General features: G+C 51.5%; 1 protein-coding gene across 4 annotated transcripts in view; it reads left to right on the plus strand.

Annotated features, from left to right (window-relative positions):
• The window catches only part of GDPD5 (glycerophosphodiester phosphodiesterase domain containing 5), a 91,184-nt gene that overhangs the window by 29,539 nt on the left and 33,705 nt on the right, over positions 1 to 27,940 (plus strand). For 3 of the 4 annotated variants that reach the window (XM_070383691.1, XM_070383692.1, XM_070383693.1), the window contains one exon: positions 18,596 to 18,772. In XM_070383691.1, coding sequence (XP_070239792.1) covers positions 18,656 to 18,772 — 117 coding nt within the window. In that variant the 5' untranslated portion in view covers positions 18,596 to 18,655. Of the gene's footprint in view, positions 1 to 5,194; positions 5,256 to 18,595; positions 18,773 to 27,940 lie in introns of those variants that run through there. The other variant, XM_005903229.3, reaches the window with a different exon arrangement.

The raw sequence follows: 27,940 nt of genomic DNA on the forward strand, positions 1-27,940 counted from the left end.
GACATAGGGTGGAGGGCCCAGAGGAGGAGGTGGCCTGAAGCGCCTGGTCCCAGGAGCAGGCAGGAGGGGCTGACGACTGGTGGGTGCAGGGGAAACAAGTCTGCTTATTCTGCCTAGGCTAGGCTAGGGGGTGGCTTTGATCCACCGCCAAGGCCCCCCTGGCCCTCTGGCCCAGGCCTCCCGGGGCACACCAAAGAGCTCAGGAAATATGTGTTGGTGACTGGATTTGTGTTGTCTAGACGCTTGGGAGTCAGGTAAAGTATGAATCCTGGCTCTGCTGCTTGCTTAACTGTGCCCTTGAGCGTGCGACCTAAACCCTCTTGAGCCTCTGCTTTGGCATCTGTAGAATGTGCTGTAATGCGAGGTTAAGAGGGGTAAGCGAGAGGACAGACAGGGAATGTCGGCCTCATACAAAGCCGTGGCTGGCCCTCCATAAATGGTGGACGGTGTCTTCATAGAGGGACTCCGAATGCGCCAGGCCAAGTAGGAAACAGGAGACAAACAAGGCCCCATCGCGTGGTTCGGTAGTTTGCAGTTTACAAAGCCCAGTCAGGTCCTGCTCACCGGGTCTCCCCTAAACCCCACGAGGCCGTCTGGGCTGAGTTGTGGCATCTCCATCTGACAAATGAAGACCCTGAGCTTAGAGATGAGGCCGACCTGCCTTTCAGTGGCCCGGCCACACCCAGAACCCAGGTCTCCTGACTTTCACTCTCCTGCATGTTCCTCTGCCTTCCCCCCTTCAGAATGCAGGACCTGCCTTCTGGAAGCTCTTTATGAAAGATGCTGAGAAGGTGGAGGGCAGGGAACAGGGAGAGTTGTCAGCTCAGATGTCAGGGGGCTGAGGGTGCATACTGGTGGCTTTAGCCCAGAGTGGGTCACTGTGACCGGTAGGACCAGAGTGAGGGGACAGGAGGGGTCATGGGTAGAAGTAAGCTGAGTGAGAGAAGTAAGAGAGTAAGCTGAGTGCAGAGAAGGAGAAAACCGGTGGTGAGGTCCACCGGTCGTTCCCTCAGTCTGAGCCAGTGGGCACTCCCAGCCTGGTGAACCAGCAGCAGCTGGGCCCTCCTATCCAGGTCCCTGTGCTGGGTCTGTGGGAGATGGCCCTCAAGTCATGGCCTCGGCCCTTGAGGGTGTATGAGTCAGCTCCAGAAATAAGGCCCACGTCTAAGCATGGGGACCTTTCATGTGAGAGCACTTTCTAAAAGGCAGACTTAGGAGGACAAGGCTGACTTCACCACCCAGCTGATCCTCAGCGAGGAGGAGCCACCAGCTCAGGTGGCCTGAGCCCCACAAAAGTGAGCTGGTGGGCAGGGAGTCAACAGATAGGTCTGGTCTAGACTTTTCAGGGCCCAGGGCAGAAGTACAGATGGAGGCCACACAGTCTCTGTCATATATCGGGAGGTTACAGAACAAACCAAGAAACTATTAAGTAAGATAGTTTCATTGTCACGCTTTGTAAAGTTATGGTTTTATACGACTGAAAGGAACCAAATTTCAAGGAGGACAATTGTTCTTACACATCTGGGTGTTTTGTTGGTGGGCTGCTGGAAATTTGGATGAGTAATAAGACATTTCATATGTTATTTATTTCATAAAATATATTTTGTTGTCTTCATGTTAGCAAGATCACTATAATTGTTATAATCAAGATTTTCACATCATTTGAAAATTGTGTCTTGATGATATTAATCTAAAGGATCAAAAATAAAATGCAGTTGTATTTAAAGTATATAGAATTTGAATAATTTCCATAAAAATGTAAATTAAATATAAAGAAAGGAAATTTTATATTTTCAAAAGTTATTTTATTCCTTGAAATTATCTAGGAAATTAAAACTATATGCATCAAAATTAATATCTAATTTTAAAATATAATTATTTAAATATATGTGATATAGTAATTAATTCAAAGTTTTGAAAATTTTATAAAAATGAAACTATTCATTTGTAATGAAACTATTCATTTTTGTGTTTAATGTCCATCTAGTTGTAAAGAATTAGTATCACATTTCATGTTACATTAATCTGAGTAATATGAATTGTTAAATACTGTAAGATGTTTCTCGGCTGCCATGTGCGTTTATTGTGAATACCACACTAATTCATGAGTACTTTTAGAACCACAAATTGCAACAGGGAGACAAGCCAAAAAAAAAAGAAGATGCTCAGCATTACTGGGAAATGGATATTTTGTTATGTAAGAAGTTGCTGCTCTCTGAAAGGATCAGACAAGTTTGATTTGTCTGCCCCCCTCACAAGCATTCTTGCCACTTAGTCCCCTTCCTCCTGCCAGTAGCATCCTGCTTCCCTCCCCTTCCCTCCCTCTACCCTACTCTCAACCCTGTCAGCAACTGTGCATCCCTCAGACCTTCATCTGGACAGAGTCACCTTTTGTTCCTGAAACCCAAGGAATGAAGAGTTTCTCTGGGGCCTGAGCAGTGCTAGGAGAGCAGAGTAGGCTTGTGGTCCCATGGATGTTGTGTGACGGAAGCTCCTGTATGTTCTTTTTTTTTTTTTTGTATGTTCTGTAATATGTTTGTAAGCATGTGTTTGTGATGTGTGGGGCTCAAGGTCATGACCCTTCTTCCTTGAGCCTAAGGGTGGTACAGGAGACATCTTCTTGTCAATGAGATCCCGGCCCTGTGCTAACGATAGGTAAACGACAGTGCTTACACTACAACTGGAGCTTAAATCTAGGTATTGGCATCCATGATTTCATCTCTTTCATATAAGCTTTTCTTCATTTATTTAAAACCTATATTCACATCCTCCGATCCTTCGTTTCAGTGTAGAATATCAGGCCATAGCGCTCTTGCAGTACAACCCTGTGATCCTCCAGGTGAGGGGACTGAGCCTCAGAGAGCCACACTGTTGTACATAATATCACACAGCAGAGAAGCTCTCTGACCAGGTTTCCCAGTGCAGACAATGGGTATTGCATTTGAGTTTCAGGCAAGATCTGAATAGGTGTTGCTTTGTCCCAGTCAACTTCCCTTCCTTCATCAGACTCTGCCTGGGGAGGAGAGTCGTCATCAGCACCTGCCCCGGGGAGCTCCTGTTGGGGGATGAGGGTTCTGTTAGAAGAGCCACTTCCTGTTTGGGGCCAGGCACTTCCTTCAAGTGACTCACAGGCTCCCGCTGGCCCCGTGCTGGGAAGCCAAGGTTGGGGGTGGAGATGGGCCTGGCCTGCCTCCTCCCTTGCCTACTACCCGGGCTGGGTGACCCTGAAATGAAGCAGTGCCACAGAATGGATGTAGAAGATGGATGATGGAAGGGGGATGCTAGACCATTCTCATCCAGACTGGCAGGCAGGGCTCTGAGAGTGCGGGACAGCTCAGGCTACAGTGGGCACGAGGGCAGCCTCCACATGCAGCCTCTCCCACACACATCGGGTTTTCAGGTGCCCGCTGCCCAGTGGAGCTGGGACCCCCACAGGGGGAACTTGGGATACTTTCTCTGTCTTGCAGGCCAGTGAGGTGTGATGGAAAGAGCAGTAGGTCGGGGGTCATGGACTTGAATTTCTGAATCAACTTTCTAGTGACCTTGTCAATTCCTGGCTGCTCTCCAGGCTTCAATATCCATGTCTGTCTGATGGTGGAGGGCTTGCTGGCTGTGACATGTTGTGGCAAATTGTTATTGCAGGATTTATATTTAAGAGATACAGGTTTGAATCCTGCCTCTGCCACCTTGCTGAGTGTGTCCATCTCTCAGAGCCTCCATTTTAAAATTTGAAATGATAAACATCACTTTAAGCAATTTACATAATTTAATCCTCACATCAACCCTATGGGGGTAGGTTTTATTATGATGATTATTGTTTTATACATTAGGAGATTGAGGCCCAGAGAGGTTAAGTAACTTGCCCAAGGTCACACAGAAAGAGCCAAGATTTTAACTTAAGCAGTCTGACCCCAGCGTGCAGTTAACAACTATGTTTTAGCTACTTAAATTGTGGTTTCTGGACCTGCGGCATCAGCATCACGTAAGGGCTTATTTAAAAAAAAAAAAAGGAGTAGAATTTCAGCCCCCAGCCTAGACTTACTGAGTTGGACTGCCTTTCAACAAGATCCCTAGGTGATTTGTTTGAGAAGCCCTGCTTTATTTATATCCCTCTGTCACTTCGGCCTTAGGATCATTGTGAGAGATGAAGAAAATAAGTGTTCTATAAACTGTAAATTGCAGTGCATTCAGGGCTCTTTGAGAAACCTGGGGGATGGAAGTGGAGGCAGGACTGGGGGCACACCAGGAGTCCATCTCTCAGTAGCTGGATGTCATTTCTAAGCTGTCTGTGAGCCCAGTTCTGTCCCCCCACCGGGCCAAGGCTGAGTTTTGGCAGTGCCTCTAGCTGGTATGTGGCTCCAGGCCCTGACTGGGTTGGAGAAGCTCCTCATGTCGGCTTGGTATTGGGCTGGACCCCAGCTTGAGCCGCCCCTGCCCTGGGTCCCACCCTGGTTCTGGCTCTGACTCTCTGGGTGACATAGGCAGACGTCTGGCCCCACCAACCTCAGTGTCCCCTACTGGGCAGTGTGGCGGCATCCTCCAAAGCCTGCAGTGCTGACCTAGCACCCCTTCTCCTCTCGCCATGGCCTGTCGCTACCAAGTCATCTCCCCTCCCAGTTCCTGGGCAGGAGGGCCGAAGAAGCTGGTGATGGGGGAAGCGGTGCATGAGTCAGAAGTCAGCCGCATAATTGCGGTGCTCCAGATCCCGCCTCCAGCCCACCCAGCCCTCCCTCAGCGGCTGCTTTAGAACAGCTGGTTTGGCGTCTACCTCCAAAGAAGCAGGTCTCTGGGCAGCATGAATGGGCCTCTGCCTCCTGGGAGCCAGACACAACCCCAGGTTTCACCCCAGGGTGGCTGGGCCTTAGATCATGTTTCTGTGGGTCCTGGTGGGGGCAAGAGTGGTTCCGGAGCAGGCTGTACTGGGTTAGGGCCGGTGTGTGGGCAGCACGTGGGGAGGTGCTTGTGTGGGATCTCATAGTCCACCACCAGATCACGTGGGCTCCCCCACCCACTTGGCGGCTTCCCTAGAACGGGAACTGGATGCAGGCCATCCCTGGTCCCTATACCCAGCACAGGGTGGGCGCAGGGTGGGGGCTCACTAAGGGCCCGGGGGAGGGGAGAGGCAGCATGGACTTATGTGTGATCTGACAGGGTTTGTCCCCTCAGCTCTCCCACTGAAGTGACATCACCACCTCCATGAACAAGACCCCTCTCCCCCAGGAGCCCAGCTCATAGCCACTGGTACCTTCTTCCAGGTAAAGGAAAAAGCAAAGAAGGAGGCAGGCAGAAAGGAGTTGGAGGCAAGCTTCAGAGAACATTCCACTGGGTTCCAGAATGATGTTCACTCTCATGGGAGTGGTAAGCTGCAGTTCATGGGAAAAGAGGAAGTAAGGATTATTATTCCATTTTATAGGCAAGAAAGAAAAAAAATAATATTCTGAGTAGAGTTGTCTGTTGCTCTCTGCAGTGGACTAGATACTTACCTAATGCACCTTATAAGTATTAGCTCATTTAATCCTCACAACAGCCCATGAGGCTGGTGCTGTTATCTCCATTTCACAGATAAGGAGGCTGAGGTGTAGAGGCATCAACGAACCTGCTGAGTTAGTAAGTGGTAGAACTGGATTCCAAACTCAGCAGGCTGGCTCTGAGTACACATTCCTAACCCTTACGATTTATTGCCTCTCTAGAGCCAGGCATTAAACTGAGTTTCCTTGACTTTCAGTTTAGAGGTTTGATGGAGTCCCATTTCCAGGGGAGATGTGTATTTTTAAGAATGAATCCTGGAGAAAGTGATGTGTCAGCCAAAGGAATGAATAGTAAATGGTGGAATTAGAGGCCTGAATCATGGAAGGAGCATGAACCATCAGGGTTTCCTGGGCCAGCCAACGCCTAGGGCTTTCCTCCTCAGCATTTGAGCAAGGTCAGAAAGGAAACCTGGCTGTCTGAAAGAGGGCAAGAGAAGCTTAGGCCCCAGGTTCTCAGACTGGCCTGGAAGTAGTCCAGCTTGTGCTCCTCCTCGAGTGCTGTGATGAGGAGAGATGCAGGTGGCAGTGAGGAAATCAGTATTCTGTGCTAAGTCTGAGGTCGCCTTGTACTAGACCTGGAACACACAGCAGAGGGTTCAGAAAAAACTGTGGGAGAAAATACTTGAGACTTTTTTTAGTAACTTAATTTTTTCTGTAAATAGGGAAAAGGCTAATTATTATTCAGAGGCAGAATTGGGAGCAGGCTCAGAAGTGGCTCTGCGGTTGGGTGGTTTAAGAAGCTCCAATATGGTCCTTCGTTCCTTCGTTTGCACATTTAACCAGTGCAAACGGGAGCTTCCTTGGTGATGACCTCGTGTAAGAACACGGGTCTGCTGTGCAGTGATTCCTCTAGCGGGGACGGGGACCTGGGGAGCTCGTGACCCTGTCACCTGCAGGGTCACAGATATCATCTGCAGACTCTTCAGGAAAGCTGGGCCGGATGGATGAGAAATCTCCACCTGGGGAGGCTCTCGGCCTGGCGGGCCAGGCAGCCATGGAAACATAATTACCGTGCACAGAGGCCTGTGATCATGTCTCAAGAGCTCTGCCTGGTGATGGGAGGACAAAGGAGGAAGCAGTGGGCTTCTGCAGGGGGGATCAGACCAGGCTTTGTCCAGGGTGCCTTTGTTAAGATGGACAGAATTTGGGGCGGGGGCGGGAGGGCACTCCTGGCAGAGGGCCCAGCACCGGCAAAGGCTTGGGGGAGCGGGGGAGACTGTGAGGTGCTGTGTTGCTTGGAGCACAGTTGTGTGAGGAGGTGCAGGGGCAGGTGAGGTGAGACAGGTAGGTGTGAGGGGAAGGAAGCGAGAGAGATTCCTAAAATGGCAGGACTTGCTTCTCCTCAGGGCCTGCTTCGGAAGCCTGTTTGTATAATAACTCTGCTATTTTGCATAAATAAATAAAATAAATCATTGCTCACCATTCCCTCAGGGAGCAAAAACTGGGCAGAGACAAGTTTGCTCAGGGCCTGTCTCCGCCAGACTCCGCTTCAGCCTGCCCTCCTCCTGTTCAGGGCTCCCTCCTTCCAGAGACCCAGGGAGAGGCATAGGAAAAAGCCAGCTTGGTTCCTGTGACTGAATCACTGGGCGTCTGGGAGGGACTGGGGCGTCCACCGGGGAGGGAGGAGAGACTGGGGAAGTCTCTCGCCTCACCAGGCCCCAGGCTGGCCCCATGCTCACTCTGCCTGCTCCTGGGGAACCTGTCACTGCTGCTGGGGGCGGGGGTGGCTGGGGGCGGGCTTCCCCTCTTAAGAGGGCTTACCTTCTGTTCTGGTTTAAAGAGGAACCTGTCGGCCCTCCAGGGAGGGAGGGGCCTGTCTAGAGGCATATACAAGCCTGTGCAGGCCAGTCTGCTGGGGAACCACCACCAGCTGTACAGGGGATTTCTGCAGGGATGGAAGGCCAGAGGGAATAGCTCCAGGTCTTCCCTGGTGCTGACATTTGATGACTGTCATAGTCTGAAATCCAGGGCTAGTTTTGAGATCCCTGTTGGATTGCACCAGGATTCTGTGATTGTACGAGACTTGGGGGAGGCGATTCTAAGACTCTGGTTAGAGAGTATGCGGGCTGTTCCTGGTGACTGCTCAGCCCAGCCCACAGCCCTGATCTGGGGAAAGAGAAACCCAAGGAGAGGTTCTTTCTGTGCCAAGGGAACCCAAGGGTCCTGGGCAACGTCCTGAGCTTGGCCTCCATTCAGCTACCCTAAGCTTTTCCCCCAAAGAATAAACTACCATGACAGGGTACTGCTGGCCCACCAGGCCCCAAGCATGCAAGTCAGTCCCCCAAGGGCCTCAACCAAGGATGCAGCTCAGCAAACCTGTTTTACCCTCTAGCAGCCTCAACTTCCTCGTCCATAAAATGGGGATCTGGTACTTGCCCGTGAAGTTGGGGCCGTGCTTCAGTGAGACGATGTTTGTGGAGACTTTGTGCACTGTAAAGTGCTGTGTATGTGGTTATAATCATAGCTGCTGTTGCTCTGATGAGATTGTCGCCTTGAAAGGAGGAGCCACCTGATTCTCTGTACATCTCTCTTGGGTCCCAGCATTGCAGAGGCTTCGGAAACATTTACCGCATGAGCTAGAGAGCCTTGGGTATGGAACAGATAATTCCAGAGGCTGTGGTTCCGAGGAAGCCAGCCCTTCTGGGAGGAGAAACAGGGAGCACTCCCTATAGGAGGGGCAGAAGCACCCACATTTGGGGTGAAGCCAGCCTGCTGGGAATTCCCCCAGAGGAAGAGCCATCAGAAATCTTCTGGGACAAAGTGTTGGGTAAACAGGAGGCCCTGGCACCACAGTGAAAAGAGATTAATAGTGACCCTAATTAGGGTATGGTTGATTCTTTGATGGCTCCTGTTGAGCCCCAGCCTAAGCCACCAGTAGCTTTTCCCCCAAAGAATGAGTGGCCATGACGGGGGTGGAATAGTGGGGAGTATGCTGGCCCACCAGGCCTCCTTCCCAGGCCCTCCTGCCCCCGCCCCTCCCCACTGGCAGCTGCCTCAGTGACAGACTTCCTTCCTGCACTCTGTCTGCCTCTTTGCTGATTTCATTAGAATCTAGGGCTTTCTCTGAGGCCCAGAGAAATAGAGTGACTTGCCTAGGGCCACACAGTGAGATGTGGCAGCCCACATCTCTCAGTTTAAGCCATCTGATGAGGCCCGGGCAATGGGGAAGATAGTGACTTTGAGCATTCTTCAAAAGCTAAGCACAGGAGAGCGGTGGGGAGGAGCCTGGAATCTGCTCGGTACCCCCATCTCTGGCCGCAGCTCTGTGGCTGGGGACTTGTTCTGTGGATTTGGTGGGTTGTTTGGAGAATCAGCCCAGCCGGTGAGCTGCCTGGGGATGCCTTTCGAGGTCCCCAGAGGCCTGGGAGGCTACTGTTGGAAGCAAACCCCACGGTCACCACCAGATGGAACCGACATGGGGCTTAACTTCCTGCTCACCCTCCCTGCCACCACGCTTTCCCTGTGCCATCCGCCTAGCAAGACCTTCTTATGCTAGAAGTCATCCCTTATTTCTGAGTTCTATTGACATCCACTGTCTCCAGGAAGCTGCCCTGCAGTGCTCCTGGAGGAAGCACAGGAGTTGTGGGTCCAGAAGAGACCCTGACCTGGCAGGGCTGGGTTCCTGGAGGAGGGGCTGCTGCACCGAGATGAGTAGATGGACGGAGTGGCCCTGAGCTAAGGTAGCTTCCCAGGTACAGCTGCACTGGGAACAGGGGATGGGCATGCAGCGAGGAAGGACCACAGGGAGGCCCTGGTCTTGCTCCATGGCCAGGTTCCCCAAGCACTGTAGGGAGGAATCCCCACAGCCTTTTGGGTTTCACTCTAAGCGAAACCCGTTTCACCACCGTTTCCCCCTTGGGTTTCACTCTAAGTCAGGTGTGGAATCGTCACTGTGAGTTATCCAGGCCATGACTACCTATACCTGGGTTCCTGTCAAAGATGGTGGCAGCCCCTGGGCAGAGATGGGGCCCAGAATGACCAGGCTTCTCACCTTGTTACTAGCCTGCCTGCAGCTTTCATCCTGATCTTAACTGCTCCAGTCAGGGGCGGGGTTGGAGGAGGCCCTTCCCTGTCAGACCAGACAACGAAGGACTGGGGAATTTGCCCTTCCATCCTCCTGGAGCAACCCCATCGATGTTTATCTCCTGAGAATGAGGAGAGAGCAGGTGGTTAAAAGGTTTTAGAAGCTGAGTGTTAAAAAGTCCCTTAGAGATCATCGGATGTGGTTTAGACCCTCCCCTGATACAGACAGGAAAGCTGAGGCCAGAGGCTTGTGGAGGTCACCCAGCCTGCTGGTGACTGAGCTCTGTATGCCCTGCCTCCTTCCCTGGGGGCTGGAAGGCTGCTGGAGGGAGACGTCAGGGCTCTGCCGCCCCCAGCCCTGAGTCCATGGTGGGGGGGTGGGGAGTCCTCTCTCCTCCCCAGAGTTCTTGGCCCTGCTCTGTGCCCCTGCTGCCCTGGTGCCAACCAAAACATTGAACTTGGCCCTTTGAGGTGCAATTTTCAGTGACACATGCTGTGGCTGTCATAGAGGGTGGTAGAAGTGAGGACAGATGGACCCTCTAGGGCTGGTGTCTTGGAAAGACCGGGCTTTAGGCTTGGCAGCCCTGGCTGCAAACGCTGTCTTCTCCACCATTAGCTGTTTGGTCTTGGCTGAATCATGTAATCTCCTAGGACTAGATTTATTGATCTAGCTATCTATCGACAAGAGGTGGCAAGAATACACAGAAGAACTGTACAAAAAAGATCTTCACGACCCAGATAATCACGATGGTGTGATCACTGACCTAGAGCCAGACATCCTGGAATGTGAAGTCATTTGGGCCTTAGAAAGCATCACTATGAACAAAGCTAGTGGAGGTGATAGAATTCCAGTTGAGCTATTCCAAAGCCTGAAAGACGATGCTGTGAAAGTGCTGCACTCAATATGCCAGCAAATTTGGAAGACTCAGCAGTGGCCACAGGACTGGAAAAGGTCAGTTTTCATTCCAATCCCAAACAAAGGCAATGCCAAAGAATGCTCAAACTACCGCACAACTGCAGTCATCTCACACGCTAGTAAAGTAATGCTCAAAATTCTCCAAGCCAGGCTTCAGCAACATGTGAACCATGAACTTCCTGATGTTCAAGCTGGTTTTAGAAAAGGCAGAGGAACCAGAGATCAAATTGCCAACATCCGCTGGATCATGGAAAAAGCAAGAGAGTTCCAGAAAAACATCTATTTCTGCTTTATTGACTATGCCAAAGCCTTTGACTGTGTGGATCACAATACACTGTGGAAAATTCTGAAAGAGATGGGAATACCAGACTACCTGATCTGCCTCTTGAGAAATTTGTATGCAGGTCAGGAAGCAACAGTTAGAACTGGACATGGAACAACAGACTGGTTCCAAATAGGAAAAGGAGTTTGTCAAGGCTGTATATTGTCACCCTGTTTATTTAACTTATATGCAGAGTACATCATGAGAAACGCTGGACTGAAAGAAACACAAGCTGGAATCAAGATTGCCAGGAGAAATATCAATAACCTCAGATATGCAGATGACACCACCCTTATGGCAGAAAGTGAAGAGGAACTCAAAAGCCTCTTGATGAAGGTGAAAGTGGAGAGTGAGAAAGTTGGCTTACAGCTCAACATTCAGAAAACGAAGATCATGGCATCCGGTCCCACCACTTCATGGGAAATAGATGGGGAAACAGTGGAAACAGTGTCAGACTTTATTTTTCTGGGCTCCAAAATCACTGCAGATGGTGACTGCAGCCATGAAATTAAAAGACGCTTACTCCTTGGAAGGAAAGTTATGACCAACCTAGATAGCATATTGAAAAGCAGAGACATTACTTTGCCAACAAAGGTTCGTGTAGTCAAGGCTATGGTTTTTCCTGTGGTCATGTATGGGTGTGAGAGTTGGACCGTGAAGAAAGCTGAGCGCCGAAGAATTGATGCTTTTGAACTGTGGTGTTGGAGAAGACTCTTGAGAGTCCCTTGGACTGCAAGGAGATCCAACCAGTCCATTCTAAAGGAGATCAGCCCTGGGATTTCTTTGGAAGGAATGATGCTAAAGCTGAAATTCCAGTACTTTGGCCACCTCATGCGAGGAGTTGACTCATTGGAAAAGACTCTGATGCTGGGAGGGATTGGGGGCAAGAGGAGAAGGGGACGACGGAGGATGAGTTGGCTGGATGGCATCACTGACTCGATGGACATGAGTCTGAGTGAACTCCGGGAGTTGGTGATGGACAGGGAGGCCTGGCGTGCTGTGATTCATGGGGTCGCCAAGAGTTGGACACGACTGAGCGACTGATCTGATCTGATCTATCAACCAGTCAATATAGATATTTAAATTAAATACATATATGTTTAATTATTGGACTTCCCCTGTTGCTCAGCAATAAAGAATCCTCCTGCAATACAGGAGGCACAGGAGACACGGGTTCAATCCCTGGGTTGGGAAGATCCCCTGGAGAAGGGCAGGGCAACCCACACCAGTATTCTTGCCTGGTGGGCTACAGTCCATAGGGTTGCTAAAAGTCAGACAAGACTGAAGCAACTTAGCATGTATGCATATTTAATTATTAGATTATTCTTTTGGTGAGAGTTTTTATTTTATTATTATTATTTTTTTTTTACTTATTTCGTATCTATTAGGATTTTCCTAGGCAAGAATACTGGAGTGGATTGCCATTTCCTTCTCCAGGGGATCTTTGTGACCCAGAGATTGAACCCAGGTCTCCCACATTGCAGGCAGACTCTTTACCATCTGAGCCATCAAGGAATCCCTGGTGAGAGTTTTTACAAATTGATTAGAAAATGCAGAGTTCCTACATACTCTCTTTCCCCTACCCTACAGTTTTCCCTGTATTAATATCTGCTGCTGCTGCTAAGTCGCTTCAGTCATGTCCGACTCTGTGTTACCCCATAGATGGCAGCCCACCAAGCTCCCCCGTCCCTGGGATTCTCCAGGCAAGAACAATGGAGTGGGTTGCCATTTCCTTCTCCAATGCATGAAAGTGAAAAGTGAAAGTGAAGTCGCTCAGTCGTGTCCAACTCTTCGAGACTCTATGGACTGCAGCCTACCAGGCTCCTCCATCCATGGGATTTTCCAAGCAAGAGTACTGGAGTGGGGTGCCGTTGCCTTCTCCAGTATTAATATCTAGGGGGGGTTCATTTGCTATAACTGATGAGCCAGTGTTGATACCATATTATTAACTGAAGTCCACAGTCTACATTAGGGTTCACTCTTTGTGTTATATATTCTACGTGGTTTGACAAATGTGTAATGACATGTATCCATCATTATAGTATCATACAAAATAGTCTCACTGCTCTAAAAATCTACCTGTGCACTCCACTTCCAACCCCTGGCAACCACTAATCCATTTACCAGTTCCATGGTTTTTGCCTTTTCCTGAATGTCATATGGTTGAAATCATACAGTATGTAGCCTTCTCTCGTTGATTTTTGTCACTGAGCAGTATGCTTTTAAGGTCCCTTCATGTATTTTTATGGCTTGATAGATCATTTCTTGTTGTGAAAAGTGAAAGTGCTCAGTCATGTCCGACTCTTTTGGACCCTATGGACTGTAGCCCGCCAGGCTCTTCTGTCCATGGAATTCTCCAGGCAAGAATACTGGAGTGGGTAGCCATTCCCTTCTCCAGGAGATCTTCCCAACCCAGGGATCAAACCCAGGTCTCCTGCATTTATTTTTACTGCTGAGTAATATTCCATTGTTGGGATGAACCCTATTCCTCCATTCACCTGGGACCCATATTTCTAACCTGTAAAGGAAGACTGTCAAGCTCTACTTTGGACAGTTGTCATCAGAAGATGACAGGTACAATGCTCAGCATGGTGCCCTGCAAGCCACCCCCTCTACCTTCCATCACCAACTTCTTTCACTTTAGCATAATGTTGTCAAGATTCATTCACATTGTATTAATAGCATGTATCAGTGTCTTATTCCTTTTTATTGTAACCTTGGATCCTTTTCGTGCTGTTCTATCTAGTGCCCATTCCTCAGATAGGTAAAATAGGTCTCCAAGGTCACACAGCAAGTCAGTAGAAGGAGACCAGGCTGATAGCCAGGCACTGGCACCTGGCTTGAGACTCTTTCCACTGTCAGGAGAGTGCGCAGACCTGGGACTGGAGGCAGCAGGGCCTGGGGGCAGTGAGGGCCTGGCAGCCGGCCAGTTGGGGGGAGGAATGAAGAGCCAAGGAGTGGGTGAGGTGCATTCCTAGGGTATAAGGGTGGGCAAGGCCCCTGGAGGTATGTCTACCCCCAACATCCTTCACCCACTCCATAGCAGACACTCACTCCTTCTCCCTCCTGACTCCCTTCCCTGTGCAAACAGGATGCTGTGGAAGTTCAGATTAAGAGGTGAGGGCTTTCTCTTGTCCCAGAGCCAACAGGGCTCCAGGCTGGATATTTCTTTGGAACTTGGCTGATAGCAGCAGCCCTGGGAGGTGGCTTGGAGAACCAGAAAATGGGAAGTGATGCCATTAGTCTGGGCAGGAGCGGGACAGGTGCGGAGAATCTGGTCTCTGGGGACTTGTCCCAAACACTCAGGGTCTGGGCAGCATGTCTCTGTTAGCAGAACTTCCTGGCCTTTTCAGAAGTACAGTCCAGGAAGCCCCCAGGACTGCCCTGTGCTAGCCACTGGGGAAATGGGAGTAACTCAGGTTGTTCCCTGGGGGAGGCAGGCATGTCATCTGTGCTCCCACAGGCAGCCCAGGAGGGAGGAGGGACTCCTGGAGCCCTCTCACCCAACCTGGGTCTCAGGGAAGGCTCCCCAGAGGAGGTAACATCTGAGCGGAGACTCGAAGCGTCAGGAGGCATTAGCCAGATGAAGGGACAGCAAGTTCTGGAGTGGTGAGGCTGGAGGAGCTAGATCCTGGTCATTTGTCTTTTAGGAAGCTCTCTGGCTGCAGGTGAGAGCTTAGATTGTTCAGGCCAGGCCTACCGCAGGGATTCCCCACCCAGGGGAGAGATGAGACCTGGGAAGCGGCCAAAGGGCTGGTGAGAAAAAGGCCTTGAGGGATGTTAGAGACATGTTAGCGGTGGTGAGGGGGTCACTGTGCCAGTGTGGGTCTGGGTGGCCTCCCTGGAGACAGCAAGGAGCCGCTGGCGATCTTGATGGCCCGAGGAAAATGTGTCAAGGAAAAAGAAGTTTGCCTCCCAGAGATACCCCTGCAGTTATGAATAGAATGAAAATTCATGGCAGGTGGGAGGAGAGAAAGTGCTGCACTCAATATGCCAGCAAATTTGGAAAACTCAGCAGTGGCCACAGGACTGGAAAAGGTCAGTTTTCATTCCAATCCCAAAGAAAGGCAGTGCCAAAGAATGCTCAAACTACCGCACAATTGCACTCATCTCACACGCTAGTAAAGTAATGCTCAAAATTCTCCAAGCCAGGCTTCAGCAACATGTGAACCATGAACTTCCTGATGTTCAAGCTGGTTTTAGAAAAGGCAGAGGAACCAGAGATCAAATTGCCAACATCCGCTGGATCATGGAAAAAGCAAGAGAGTTCCAGAAAAACATCTATTTCTGCTTTATTGACTATGCCAAAGCCTTTGACTGTGTGGATCACAATACACTGTGGAAAATTCTGAAAGAGATGGGAATACCAGACTACCTGATCTGCCTCTTGAGAAATTTGTATGCAGGTCAGGAAGCAACAGTTAGAACTGGACATGGAACAACAGACTGGTTCCAAATAGGAAAAGGAGTTCGTCAAGGCTGTATATTGTCACCCTGTTTATTTAACTTATATGCAGAGTACATCATGAGAAACGCTGGACTGAAAGAAACACAAGCTGGAATCAAGATTGCCAGGAGAAATATCAATAACCTCAGATATGCAGATGACACCACCCTTATGGCAGAAAGTGAAGAGGAACTAAAAAGCCTCTTGATGAAAATGAAAGAGAAGAGTGAAAAAGTTGGCTTAAAGCTCAACATTCAGAAAACGAAGATCATGGCATCCGGTCCCATCACTTCATGGGAAATAGATGGGGAAACAGTGGAAACAGTGTCAGACTTTATTTTTCTGGGCTCCAAAATCACTACAGATGGTTACTGCAGCCATGAAATTAAAAGACGCTTACTCCTTAGAAGGAAAGTTATGACCAACCTAGATAGCATATTGAAAAGCAGAGACATTACTTTGCCAACAAAGGTTCGTGTAGTCAAGGCTATGGTTTTTCCTGTGGTCATGTATGGATGTGAGAGTTGGACTGTGAAGAAGGCTGAGCACCGAAGAATTGATGCTTTTGAACTGTGGTGTTGGAGAAGACTCTTGAGAGTCCCTTGGACTGCAAGGAGATGAACCAGTCCATTCTGAAGGAGATCAGCCCTGGGATTTCTTTGGAAGGAATGATGCTAAAGCTGAAATTCCAGTACTTTGGCCACCTCATGGGAAGAGTTGACTCATTGGAAAAGACTGTGATGCTGGGAGGGATTGGGGACAGGAGGAGAAGGGGCCGACACAGGATGAGATGGCTGGATGGCATCACTGACTCGATGGACGTGAGTCTGAGTGAACTCCGGGAGTTGGTGATGGACAGGGAGGCCTGGCGTGCTGCGATTCATGGGGTCGCCAAGAGTTGGACGCGACTGATCTGATCTGATCTGGGAGGTGAGAGGTGAACAGCTCCAAGAGCCCCGGTCAGCCAAGCCCTGGGCTGAGACCTTGGTGCAGGCAGTTCTATTTCCCTCTTTTCCAGACTTGAAATGGAAATTCCATTCCTGGGTGGGTTGTAATGCTCAGTTGCGGGGGGTGGGGGAGCAGAGGACACATGGGAATCGGTCCCGGGGTCAAGGGGGTCCTGGGAAAGGAATGTGAGGGCAGGGCTCCTGCATGCAGAGTGCCCACCTGCTGTACCTCTGTCATTGCAGCCGTGTGCCCCGCTGCCACCGGCCCTCCCTTACCCCCCAGGCATCTGACCTTTTTTTGGAAGTCAGGACAAAAGCTTCAACCAAGGCTCAGGGAAGAGCCCTGAGTGGCTCTGGCTACAGGGCAAGTCATTGGCCAAGGCAGGGTGAATCCAGTCCTCTTTTTACATATACCAGCTGCCTCCCCCATTCCTGGGGAAGTGTGATGGCCAACCAGACAGTAGAGGTCCTCATTTGGGGGTGCACAGGGTAAGATGTGGTTCCCTGGCTATGGATTTTACTCTTTTACCTCCTCTGGAAGGCTGTGGATGTGGGAGTCTGTATATGAGTACACACTGCTATTTTTTTTTTTTTAATTATTTTTTTTGGTTGCACTGTGTGGCTTGTGGGATCTTAGTTCCTCCATCAGGGATTGAACCCAGGCCCTTGTCAGTGAAAGCATCAAGTCCTAACCAGTGGACCACCAGGGAATTCCTACCCTGACACACTCCTTCTAGAGAGGAATAAAGGAAAAATGAGAGGGTCTCCTACCTGCTGACCCACCCCTGGCCTCCCCAACTCCATGGGAGCTAAGCTGACTGCAGCAGCATCCCCATCCAATACTGTCACCCTGAGCCCTGGACTTGGCTCAGCTCGGAGAGCCCCCAGCATCTGTTCTGTGTCCACATGCCTCCCCAGGGAGACATGGGCACAGGCTGCACCAGACAGTTCCTAGCACTTAGGCAGCTGCAGGTCAGTCAATATTACCAGCAAGCTCCTAATTCATCCCTGCCCTCGCAGTGGAGGCTGTAATCCCTGTGCTGAGGTTAGCACTTGGGGAGTGGGGGTGGTGGGGTGTTGGGCAGAGGCCCTGAGTAAGGCCCAGATGTGGAAGTCATTGGTGGGCCTGAAGCCCAGTAACCCTGTGCTATAGTCCCTGGGAAGTCAGAGAGGGAGCTCATCCTGCAGGCCTCCACTCAGCGCTGTCTCTGGGAAGCACGCCCTGACCCTCCTGTCCCTATTAAGTGACCACGGCACCCTTTCCTCTCTCTACCACATGCTGCAGTTATGATCCCGGGTCATGAGCCACTGTGCCCTGTGGTGGCAGGGTCAGCAGGCTTTCATTTATGGACTCTGAAATTTGACTCTTGTATAATTTTCACAGATCAAAATATATTTTTGTTTTGGCTTTTTTTCTCCCAACTATTAAAAAATGTGAAAACCACTCTTGAATTGTGGGCTGTGTAAAAATGTGTGGCTGGTTGGATTTGGTCATGAGTTGAGAGAAGGAAATGGCAGCCCACTCCAGTATTCTTGCCTGGAGAATTCCATGGACAGAGGAGGCTAGTCGGCTGTACAGTCCATGGGGTCACAAAGAGTTGGACACGACTGAGTAACTCACACCTTCACTTACAGTTTTCTAGCCCTCGAGTTAAAGCCAGACTGCTGGACTACACTGTGTGACTTTTGGCAAATGGCTAGACCTTTCTGTGCTTGAGAATTCTCACCTGTAAAATGGGGATGATAATGACCATACTTTGAGAATGTAAAATCATACAGCAGCTTTGAAAAACAGCTGTTGGCAGTTCTTCAAAAAGTTAAACATAGAGTTATCATATGACCTAGCCACCCCATCCCAAAGTATGTACTCAAGAGAAATAAGAATATACATTCACACAAAAATGTGTTCACAGCAGAGTTTTCATGACAACCAAAAAGTGGTAACAACCCAAATGTCTATCAACTGATGAATGGATAAAGCCGTCTATCTATACAACTAAATAGTTCCCAGTCATAAGAAATGTAGTACTGATTCATGCTATAATGTAGATGAACCTTGAAAACATTAAGTGAAAAAAGCAAAACATACAAGGCCATATATCATGTGATTCAGTTTATGTGAAATGTCCAGAATGGGCAAATCCATGGAGACAGAAAGTAGGTTAGGTCGCCAGGGCGTGGGAGTAGGACAGTGACAGCTAATGGGTTAGGGGATTTCTGTTGGTTGGTTAGGTCATGGGTGGGTGGCAGGGGACTGAGAAGGATGGGCCTCTGACTCCAAGTGAGACAAGGACCCGCCAGGGCTCTGAGCGGAGGCTGACCCTCCCTGACCTGGGCTACAGTGACACTTGCTGTGTGGGGACTGAGTCCCCAGCCCTGCCCAGCCTCACAGACCTGTGCTTCCTCCCACAGGACCAGCTGGGGGCCTCCATGGGCGCCTGAAGGCAGGGCGCCAGGGCCGCGGGCACGAGCATGGTGAGACACCAGCCCCTGCAGTACTATGAGCCGCAGCTCTGCCTCTCCTGCCTCACGGGCATCTACGGCTGCCGCTGGAAGCGCTACCAGCGTTCTCATGATGACACCACTCCGGTGAGCTGTGCGGGGGCAGGGGCCAGAGGAGGGGCGGGGTGCCCGGGGCTGGGGGAGGGGCCCCAGCTCTGTGGCTCTGAAGTGTGGCCTTCTGGTTTCAGTTTCTCCTTCTGTGAGGTGGGCCTGTGGAAATTCCCAAATCTACCTGACTAGGTGGGCAAGGCAGTAGGCCATCCTGTCATGGGTGTAGCTAGTTGTTGATGCCCCCTTGGCGGTGTGGGTGCTGGGTTGCTCGTGGAGCCCTGGGCAGGGTGGGCTGCTCCAAGAGGGAGGGGTCCCCGCTAAGTGAGCAGAAGTTCCCAGCTTCCTGGCGGATCCCGACGGGCAGGCAAGCAGGCAGGTGGCCAGAGGGGAGGGTGGGGAGCTGGGCCAGGCCATCAGGAGCCTGGGAGCTGGCAGGGCCATGGCCTGGCACCGGGGCCCAGTCACCTGAGCCACACACGCCTGCCAGGGCTGGCAGCAGGTGCTCAGCCGGATACAGAAAGCCTCCTTCAGTGTCCGGCTCCCCAAGCCAGACCCTACACTGCATTTCCGTCTCTGGGACGCCGTCAGCCAGTGGATCTAGTTTCTTCTCTGAAGGAACCCAATTCCTTCAGGAGGGAACAGAGAGAGAGATAAATGGTGTTTATCTAAGAGCTTTGCTGCCTGAAAAACAACTTTCTCCTCCATCCTGCTTGTCTGAACAAAGAGGCCAGCCTCCAAAATCAGCCAGTCCCAAAACAGGCTGTAGTGACCAGGGGCGGAGGTCAGAGGCCAAGCATCGCTGGGCTATTTGCATGTGGAGGTTTGAGAAGCTTGTCTGCCTGTCTGCCTTCCTTCCCTGCCTGTGATGGTAGGGACGAGGGGACAGAGTGCTAGACTGACCCAGGAACCTGGGCTCATCACCCTCAAATGGTGAGAAGCAGGTACCACCTTGTGGGCACCTGGCCTGATTCACTGCCATGTCCCCACTCAGGCACACAGGAGACAGTACGCGCAACTGAGGCAAGGGAGAGGAGGGCCCTGCCCAGGGCAGCCTGGCTGTCTTCTCTGCTTTGCTCCGAGCTCTGTTCTTCCTGAGACAGTGGACAGAAGACAGCAGGGGCTCCACATGTCAGGAAGGCAGGAGCTCAGAGTCCGCTGGCACCCAGGTGTGTCTGTCTGTCTGCCGGGTGCTAGGCTGAGCTTGGCCATGCAGCCACCCCTGTTGCTCCCAAGCCCGTGAGCTAGATGTCATTGCTACCACTTCCCACCTGGGGCAACAGCCAGGGACAATGTGACCAGGCCAAGGTTGCAGAGCTGGTGAGGGGCAGAGCTCAGATCTGGTCTGCATGGTGTGGGTCGAGCACTCTCGGTAGGGCTGGGGTGGGGTGGGAAGACAGCTGAGGCTGAGGAAGGGAGAAGGATGGCTGGCCTCCTAAGAAGGAAGCGCTTGGCCATCAGACACTGGAGGAAGCTGCTCTCCTGGGGCACCTCACACCTCTTGGTGGGCCCAGGGCCAGCCAGTCACAGGCTGTGTGGAGTCAGGAAATGATGGGTCTTGGCTGGGGCCAGCACAGGGCCCAGACTGGGGGAAGTGGTGGGTGAGGCCAGTTTTGAGCTGACTGGGGGCCCAAACGGTGTAGGTTCCCTAGATGCCAAGGCCTGGGTGCCAGGTATGGGGCAATGGCAGGAGGCTGCAGGCCAGGAGCCAGCTTGGTGGCGAGAGGGGAGAGGGTTTGCAGCAGCTCCAGGTAGCAGGGCCTCTGCAAAAAGGGCTGGGTTCACCTCAGGCAACCAGAGCCTCCCCATCCACCCGACCCCTCCCCAGTCAGCTCCTGCTTCCCCGCCCACTTCCTGGGTTCCCTCCTCAGCCCACTCTCTTCTCTCTTCTCCCCAGCCCCTCCCCAGGACTGTGATGGGTTCCTGGCCTGATGCAGTTGAAGGACCAGTGTCTCAGAGTCAGGCTGGTGCAGAGAAGCTGTAACCTAAGTGTTGTTGAACAGCTGGAGGCCCAGAGTGAGCCCTGGGAGTGCAGGCTAGGGGGTGAAGGAGAACCCCAGGGGTCTAGGGGGTGGAGGAGAGGCCTCGGCCAGGGGAAGGGGGTCCAGCTTCGGGCCTCATCTCCACCTTCCCCTCCTCCTTTGGGCACCCCTTACCACCCCCACCCCTGTTTCCCCCTCAGGACCTCTTGGGGGAGCCTCTTGTGTCTCCAAGTCAGGGAAACCTAGGGTCAGGTTCCTTGGTGGAGCTGGACCTCTCGGGCCTCATCTGTGAGACGAGGTGACAGACACGTGGTGAGTCACAGAAGCCTTCGTCCTCAGGCTGGGAATGAAGTGTGAGGGTAACAGTTAATGTTTGTCGAGCACATGTTGTGTGCAGGGAGCGGATGACTTCTTACAGGCACAGCCCTGTTGATTGTGGGGCATGGCAAACACCCTGTGGGGCATGTTTAATTGTTGTGCCCTGATTATGGATGGAGAAATCAAGGCTTGAAGCCCTGTCCCACCTGGAGTCCATGATAGATTTGCAGCAAGAGTCTCAAGAAGTTGGAGGCTGCCAGGAAGACAGGCATGTTTTGAGTCTGGGTGTGTTTAAAGGAGAGCTTGCAAGGATATTATAGCCAAACGCTCCGGGAAACAAACTCACTCAGAAGGACATCGTGGATAGTGGAGTGCAGTTTATTACACCGGCGGGTCCGAGGCAGAGTTTCCTCTTTAGCCAGGGACCCCAACCAACTTTTGTTGAAAACCTTATATACCTTTAAGTGTACTGCTCAAGCCCACATCCCCAAATTCCTTAAACCTAGCTTGGAAAGTGTTAAAGGGAGATGCAATCAGGTTACAGCCATGATTCATAATCAGAAGGGTCAGCTGATTATACATTGGAGCCTACACCAGTGGGTGCCAAAAAGATTACAAAGGTGATTGACTACATAGGGGATTATTACATTCTTTTTGGCGACAGGAAATCTCGGTATGGAATCTGGTGTTTAACAGTCTGGGGGGCCAGTTCGGCCATGGGCATGTTATCACCATGGCTCCCAGGCACATGGTCCAATGCTCATTGAAAGTGCAAGGTGGAGTTTCCTTCTTTTTCAAGATGGAGTCAGCTCGGCCTGTTCCTTTCCTCCCTCAAGGAGAAAAAGGGAATGGAGAGGACTTGGGAGGTTGCCTGGAGGGAGAAAGATCACAGGACCAGGAGCATTTGGGACAAGTTGAAAAGTGGCTTGAATGCCAGAGTGGGCACCTTCAGTGCTTCCCTGGTTAAGAGCTGACCCTGCAATATTGGGATAGATCCTGGAGATGGAGGAGCGGGGCTGGGAGCCTGGGAAGGCTGCCCCTCCTCTCCATCCAGGCTGTTCTTCCTTCCTGCCCCTCTTCCACATTCCCACCTCCTCCAACCCTCCCCCCAGGACACACACTTGACAAATAAGCAAACAGGAAACTGAGGACCAGAGAGGTGAAATGACATCTTCTCCCTCCTGCCAACACCGAGGGAGTGGAGGAGCCTGGCAGCAGGGGGCCAGCTCACTCGACAGCTAGGAAGGGGAAGCAGAAGCTTTTTATAACTGGGGTAATTAATTGGTTGTTGTCTGTGACTCATTACTCTAATATTGCCAATTAAGGACGGGATAGGACAGAAGACGGTTCTCAAGCCCTCCCCACAGGGCCCCCTGAAGACTCTGCATCCTCGGGAGGCAGCACAGTGTCAAGACCAGATTCACTGTCGCAAGAGGGATATAGGTCAGAGGCCTGGAGGAACTTCTGTCTGAGACATTGAAGGAGATAGACAGTGACAGTCGACGCTCTTGCACTTCTACATTTGCCTTTTCAAGGGTGTTCCAAGCTTTTCTGACGTCCTCCATTGTATGGATGGGGCTCCAGGAAGAGGAAGTGATTTATTCAAGCCCAGGAGTTGAGGGCACGGCTTGCACTGCCCCTGCTTGCTGCCCCAGTCCTGTGCCTTCTCCCCTGTTCACTCCAAACAGTCTTGTCTGGGATGCATTGGTCAATCAACGAACCTGTCCTGACACCTGCCCTGAGTATATCAAACCTGGTGCCTCCCCTCCCCCGAAGGGCTCCCTGGTGGGTGGGGAGCAGACCACAAGTGACGTCCAGACCACCCAGGGTGATCACTGCCAAGGCCCAGGGACATCCTGGGCAGGAAAGCTTGTCTGAGCTGGTGTCAGAAAGAGTCAGCTGTCATGTCGTGCCAGCGTGGGGAAGGCAGGACAGCTGCGTGTTACTGCAGCTGAGTGTCTTGTGTTTGGGAACTGAAAGCGATTTGGCATAGTGTAGCTCTCGATGTGAGGAGGAGAGGCGCGTGGCCAAGGGGACCTGAGCCTGCACTCCATCCTGGGAGGTGGGGGCCCAGTCAGACTCAGACTGTGCAAGGACCACTCTGGTTCCATCATGGAGAAAGTGCTGAGGGACCTTGAGTGGAGGTGGGGAGGGCAGGGAGCCAGAGAGAAGGCTTGAGGCCTCAACTAGGGGGAGGGGTCCACAAAGCAGCAGCTAAGGGAGGGATTCTAGAGACACCTACAGTATCATCAGCTGACTGGCTGCAAAAAAGAGTTTTGATGATGCCTCCCGTCATCCCATGATTTCTACCTGGCTGGATGAGGTCGTTCCTGGGGTCAGGAGTCCATGCTATGCCCAGGGGTGCATGAGAGGGGTCGTGGTCTTGGTGGAGTCCAGGAATAGTATAGTGGAGGAAGAACACAGATAAAATAAATCCCCTTCCCTGGGCCTGCCACTGCCTACCTCTTCCAATGGGAGCCCCTCCCACCATGGCAGGAAGACACCTTCTGTGGGGGAATCCATCGGCCCCCTCTCACCTGCACACCCAGGTAGCCTACCTCACCCCCTCCAGTATTGCCGTCTGCTCCACTGTCCCCCTTGCCTAGAATGCCTTCTCCCTGGTCTCTGTCCCTCAAAGCTCATCGCAAATGTCTCTTCCTCTAAGAAGTCTCCACTTCAAACAAAGGAGTCAGGCCTCGTTCCCCCACCCCACTCCCCTTCCCCTGGACTCCCGCAGCAGCACCCAGGGCCCTGGGCCGCCCAGGTGAGTGGTGACTATTTCTCAGAGGAGGGCCTTGGGCACGGAGGGGGAGGATGACCGAGCAGGTGAGTTGAAGAGCAAGTGAGGAAACCAGTTAGGGTGGGCAAGCTAGATCCCCGATGAGTCCCGAGTGAGCACCCCAAGGAGCACTTGGGTGGTCTGGAGAGTGCAGGTATACAATGCATTCCAGTGCCCCTGGCTGTGGCTGGCAGGGACCAGTGCTAACCCAGCCAAGGGACCTCCCAGGCCACCCTTGGGGCTGGGGTCAGGCTCTGCCAGTAGGTAGGAGGAGGGGGTGAGTTTCCCAGCTCCATGCCTTCCTGTCCTATTACACCCTGTGGGCTTCTGACAGGCATACAGGGCAAGGAAGAATGGCTCTCACTTAGGAATCAAGGTGGGCTCCCTGGAGGAAGCAGCCTTGGGAATGGGCTCAGGGGTGTGATTAGAGTCAGCCAGATGCACCTGGCTAAGGGGCTGCAGCCTGAACTCTACCCTGCGTTCTCCAGCGACAGAGTGAGTGACCTGAGTCAAAGGCAGACCCCTTCTGGGCCTCAGCTTGCTTGTGAATTAGGTGGAGGTACAAACCCATGCCCCACGGGTCCAGTTAGATAATAGATACCTGAACAGGACAGACCACTGTTCCAATAGGGGAAAACGTGTCCTCCCTACAAACTTTTAAAGGGATGGCTGTTCCCTTCTCCAGTGCTTTGGGGGAAAGGGACTCAGCAGGTCAGAAAGGAGCCCTCTGAGCTTCAGCTCTCCCAGGCCTAAACTGGAGATGATAAGACCCATTTAATCCTGTAAACCTTCCAGGGTTGCCATGAGGATAAGAAAATGGGCGATGATATTATTGCATCCATGAGAGAGAGAGAGGAGAGGCTGGCAGAGGCTGTTGCAGTACAGGGAACTGAGGATTTATCGCTGTAATTAAAGCCAGGCTGTCTCTGGCCTTCGGGAACCACCCCACCCCCCACCTCACACACCGGGCCCCCTCCCTAAACCACACTGAAGGGGTGCCTGGCGTAGTCATGCCGCACTCCAGGGGAGACAATTAAGCTCTTGTTCATGACCTCCGTGACCACCTTGAGTCCCTAGGGAGCATGGATGGGGTGGGAGGTGATGGGCATCCGCAAGAGGCTGTGGCCACGCACCACCCTGTGGCCTCGGCAGCGCCCTCTGCCGGGCGTAGGGATAATCCCTCCGAAGGGCCCCCAGCTCTTGCTCTCCGGTCTCCTCACTGGCGGATGCAACCCCCGGGATGGTCTGGAGGGAGTGGGTGCTCCAGGCTGAGCCGGGTTTCATTCTCCTGCCTAATGAGCCATTCTGAGTGCTCCCAGGCAGAAGTGAGGGCAGAGGCCTAATTGCCCAGCTCTCTGTAGCCAGAAAGATAAATCCAGCCTCTTACACTGTCAGGAGCTGGCTGGGGGTGGGGATTTTAATCCCTTTCCCTTCTTCGCCCTAATGCTGCCGTCCAGCTCAACCCTCCCCAGGCTGCCCCCTCCCCCAAATCTCCTGGGTCAGAGCCAGAATAATCCTGCTAGGGCTGCCCAGCTCTCTCTTCTGGGAGCTCCCCACACCTTTCCCAGCTGACATTCACCCATCTCCCCATTAGGAACTTGATGAGGATGAAATGGGCTGATGGTGGGAGGAGCTGGTGTGCCCCAGGTGTAGCCTGCAGGTGGACGGACTCCGCGGAGAGGAACCCCTCAGTCACTGTCCAGCCTCTGCACAGGGCTGCGTATTGCTAAGTACACAGCTGGACTCTGTCTGGAAGCGGAGGCGGGACCACAGGAGTGGCACCCGGAGCAGAGCTCAGCCACGCGGAAGGAGCCGTGCCAGGCGGAGCCAGCACACGGGGAACACAGACTAGAAAACCTAGAAACAGCCCACACACATCTGAGCGCGTGCTGTGTGGTAGACGATCGTGGAAATTATTGCAGATATGACAAACCGAACAGGCACAGCTGAAGTATGCATTTGGTGAAAGTAAAATTAGATCCCTGCCTCTTACTTCAAATGAGAAGAAATTCCAGATGGATTAAAATGTGTTTTTTTCTTTTTTTAAGCTCTTTTTTTTTTCTATTTAGGAAGAACATATTGAGGAAATTCAAACAACTCAGGAAGATAGAAAGTAAAAGAAATTCTCATCTTCATGCTTTAGAGGAAAGGCTTTCAAACCTCTGTCCATACACGTATACACACATACGGAGCTATAGATGGATAGGTGAACTACAGATTTAAATGTCAATAATGAGAAATCATCAGTGTAAAATACATAATCACAAGCCACGTTCCCTAACACGATACCAAAGACAAAAGCCTATAAAGGAAAAGAGGGATAGATTTGACTGCATAAAAATTTAATTTTTTATATAAAAAGCATGAAAACCAAAATTGAAGTCAACTGATAAAATAAGAAAAAATAGATAATCTATACTAAAGTTAATACTCTTACATAGAGGAAACTTTTTGAAATTTAATTTTGATTTTTAGTGATTTTTTTTCAATTTTTTTTTTTTTTTGGCTGCACCAATATTTCTTTATTCATTTAGTTCCAGCACATGGTATCTTTAGTTGCAGCATGTGACCTCTTAGCTGTGGCATCTGGGATCTAGTTCCCCAACCCTGGGATCTAACCTGGGCACCCTGCAATAGCGACTCAGAGTCTTAGCCACAGGACCATCAGGGAAGTCCTGACAAAGCTTTTATAAACCTGCCAGAAGCCAGTTATCCCAAACAAAAGCCACCAGGTTCTGTGCCTTTGCACGTTCCACACCCTCCCTTACCTTGTCATTCCAAAAAGCCTGTTCCTTTCAGCTTTGCTACAAGCATCTCTTCCTCCAGGAAGCCCTCCAGACCATCCCTGCCCCCATAACTGGCAGTGTGCTCTGGAGCAGCCCATGCTTGCCCCATTCACCATACTGGCTTCTAGGACTCCAGTTGCCTCCTGGCTGGTCAGTCTTCTGTGCAGGCTGCTCAGCGTGGAGTCCAGGCTTTATCTCCCAGTGTCCAGGGCTCAGTATGTGTGTAGAATGATTGGAAGAAAGTAGTGGCTCGGATGTGGAGGGAGATGCTGGAATTTAGTTTGGTGTGAGGTGTAAGGTAGGAGTCTAATTATACACACACACACACACACACACACACACAAAAGGATGTCCAGATGTCCCAATATCATCTGTTGAATTCTCCGACCTTTCTGTGTACTGATTTACTTGGCATTCATCCTGTGTCCATCCTTCCAGACCATTCCCTGTCTTTGGGTCTCAGTTTCTCCTGTTCTTAATTGGACCTTTAGTGGATGAGGCAGGATGATCTCTGAAATCTTTTCGAATGCTGAAATCCCAAGGCTCCTCCTCTGGCACTGCCTGTGATTTTCCTCCTTGGTCAGACAAGGATAATTACAGGTCCTGCTGCTTGTTGCTTTGGGATAGTTGAAGAAGCTGGAGGCACCCAGACCTGGTTGTGAATTCTGGCTCACGTTTGCCCCTTGTGACCTTGGGCAGCCCACTTTCCCTCCCCGAGGCCTGGTTTCCTCTGACTATTCCTGCTGCTTTGCAGAGCTGTGGAGAGGATGGGATGCGATGGAGCAGGTAGAGGGCTGCTAGGAGTGCCCCACCCCCAGCTTTATGAAGTGCTCTTCCAAGGCTCTGTCTTCCGGGGCGGCCACGTGGTGCTGTGAGCCCGGATGGGGCAGCTGCTGTGTCAGGTCAGGGTCTTCTTCCTTCATCTTTGCCGGCTCCTAGAACTGCAACCTGCAGAACTGAGCCTGACCTCTGCATCCCCCTGACCATGGCACCTGCCCTGGGCTGGGAAGGGGTGATCTGCTTGGCTGTAAGCAGCTGGGGAAATTTGATGTAGAGCAGGGGGCGGGGAACACTTGATCACTGTCTTCACATAATTAAAGGGCTGTCAGACACGAAATGATAATTATAGGAACGATCGTGGATTTGGCGACTTAAGCTTACATCTGTAGTCACATTCAGGCCTGGCAGCCCTCCCATGAGGTAGAGGTGATGTCATCTTCAGGAATAGAGGAGGAAGCTGGGGATTGAATGAGGTTCTGAGCCATTGGCCCATGGCCACACAGCTAGCAGTAGGAGGGCGGGGAATGAAAACCCAGCTCTTGATTATATTGCCCTGTGCCCT

Source organism: Bos mutus, chromosome 15, assembly GCF_027580195.1.
Source record: "Bos mutus isolate GX-2022 chromosome 15, NWIPB_WYAK_1.1, whole genome shotgun sequence".
Taxonomy (NCBI): Eukaryota; Metazoa; Chordata; class Mammalia; order Artiodactyla; family Bovidae; genus Bos; species Bos mutus.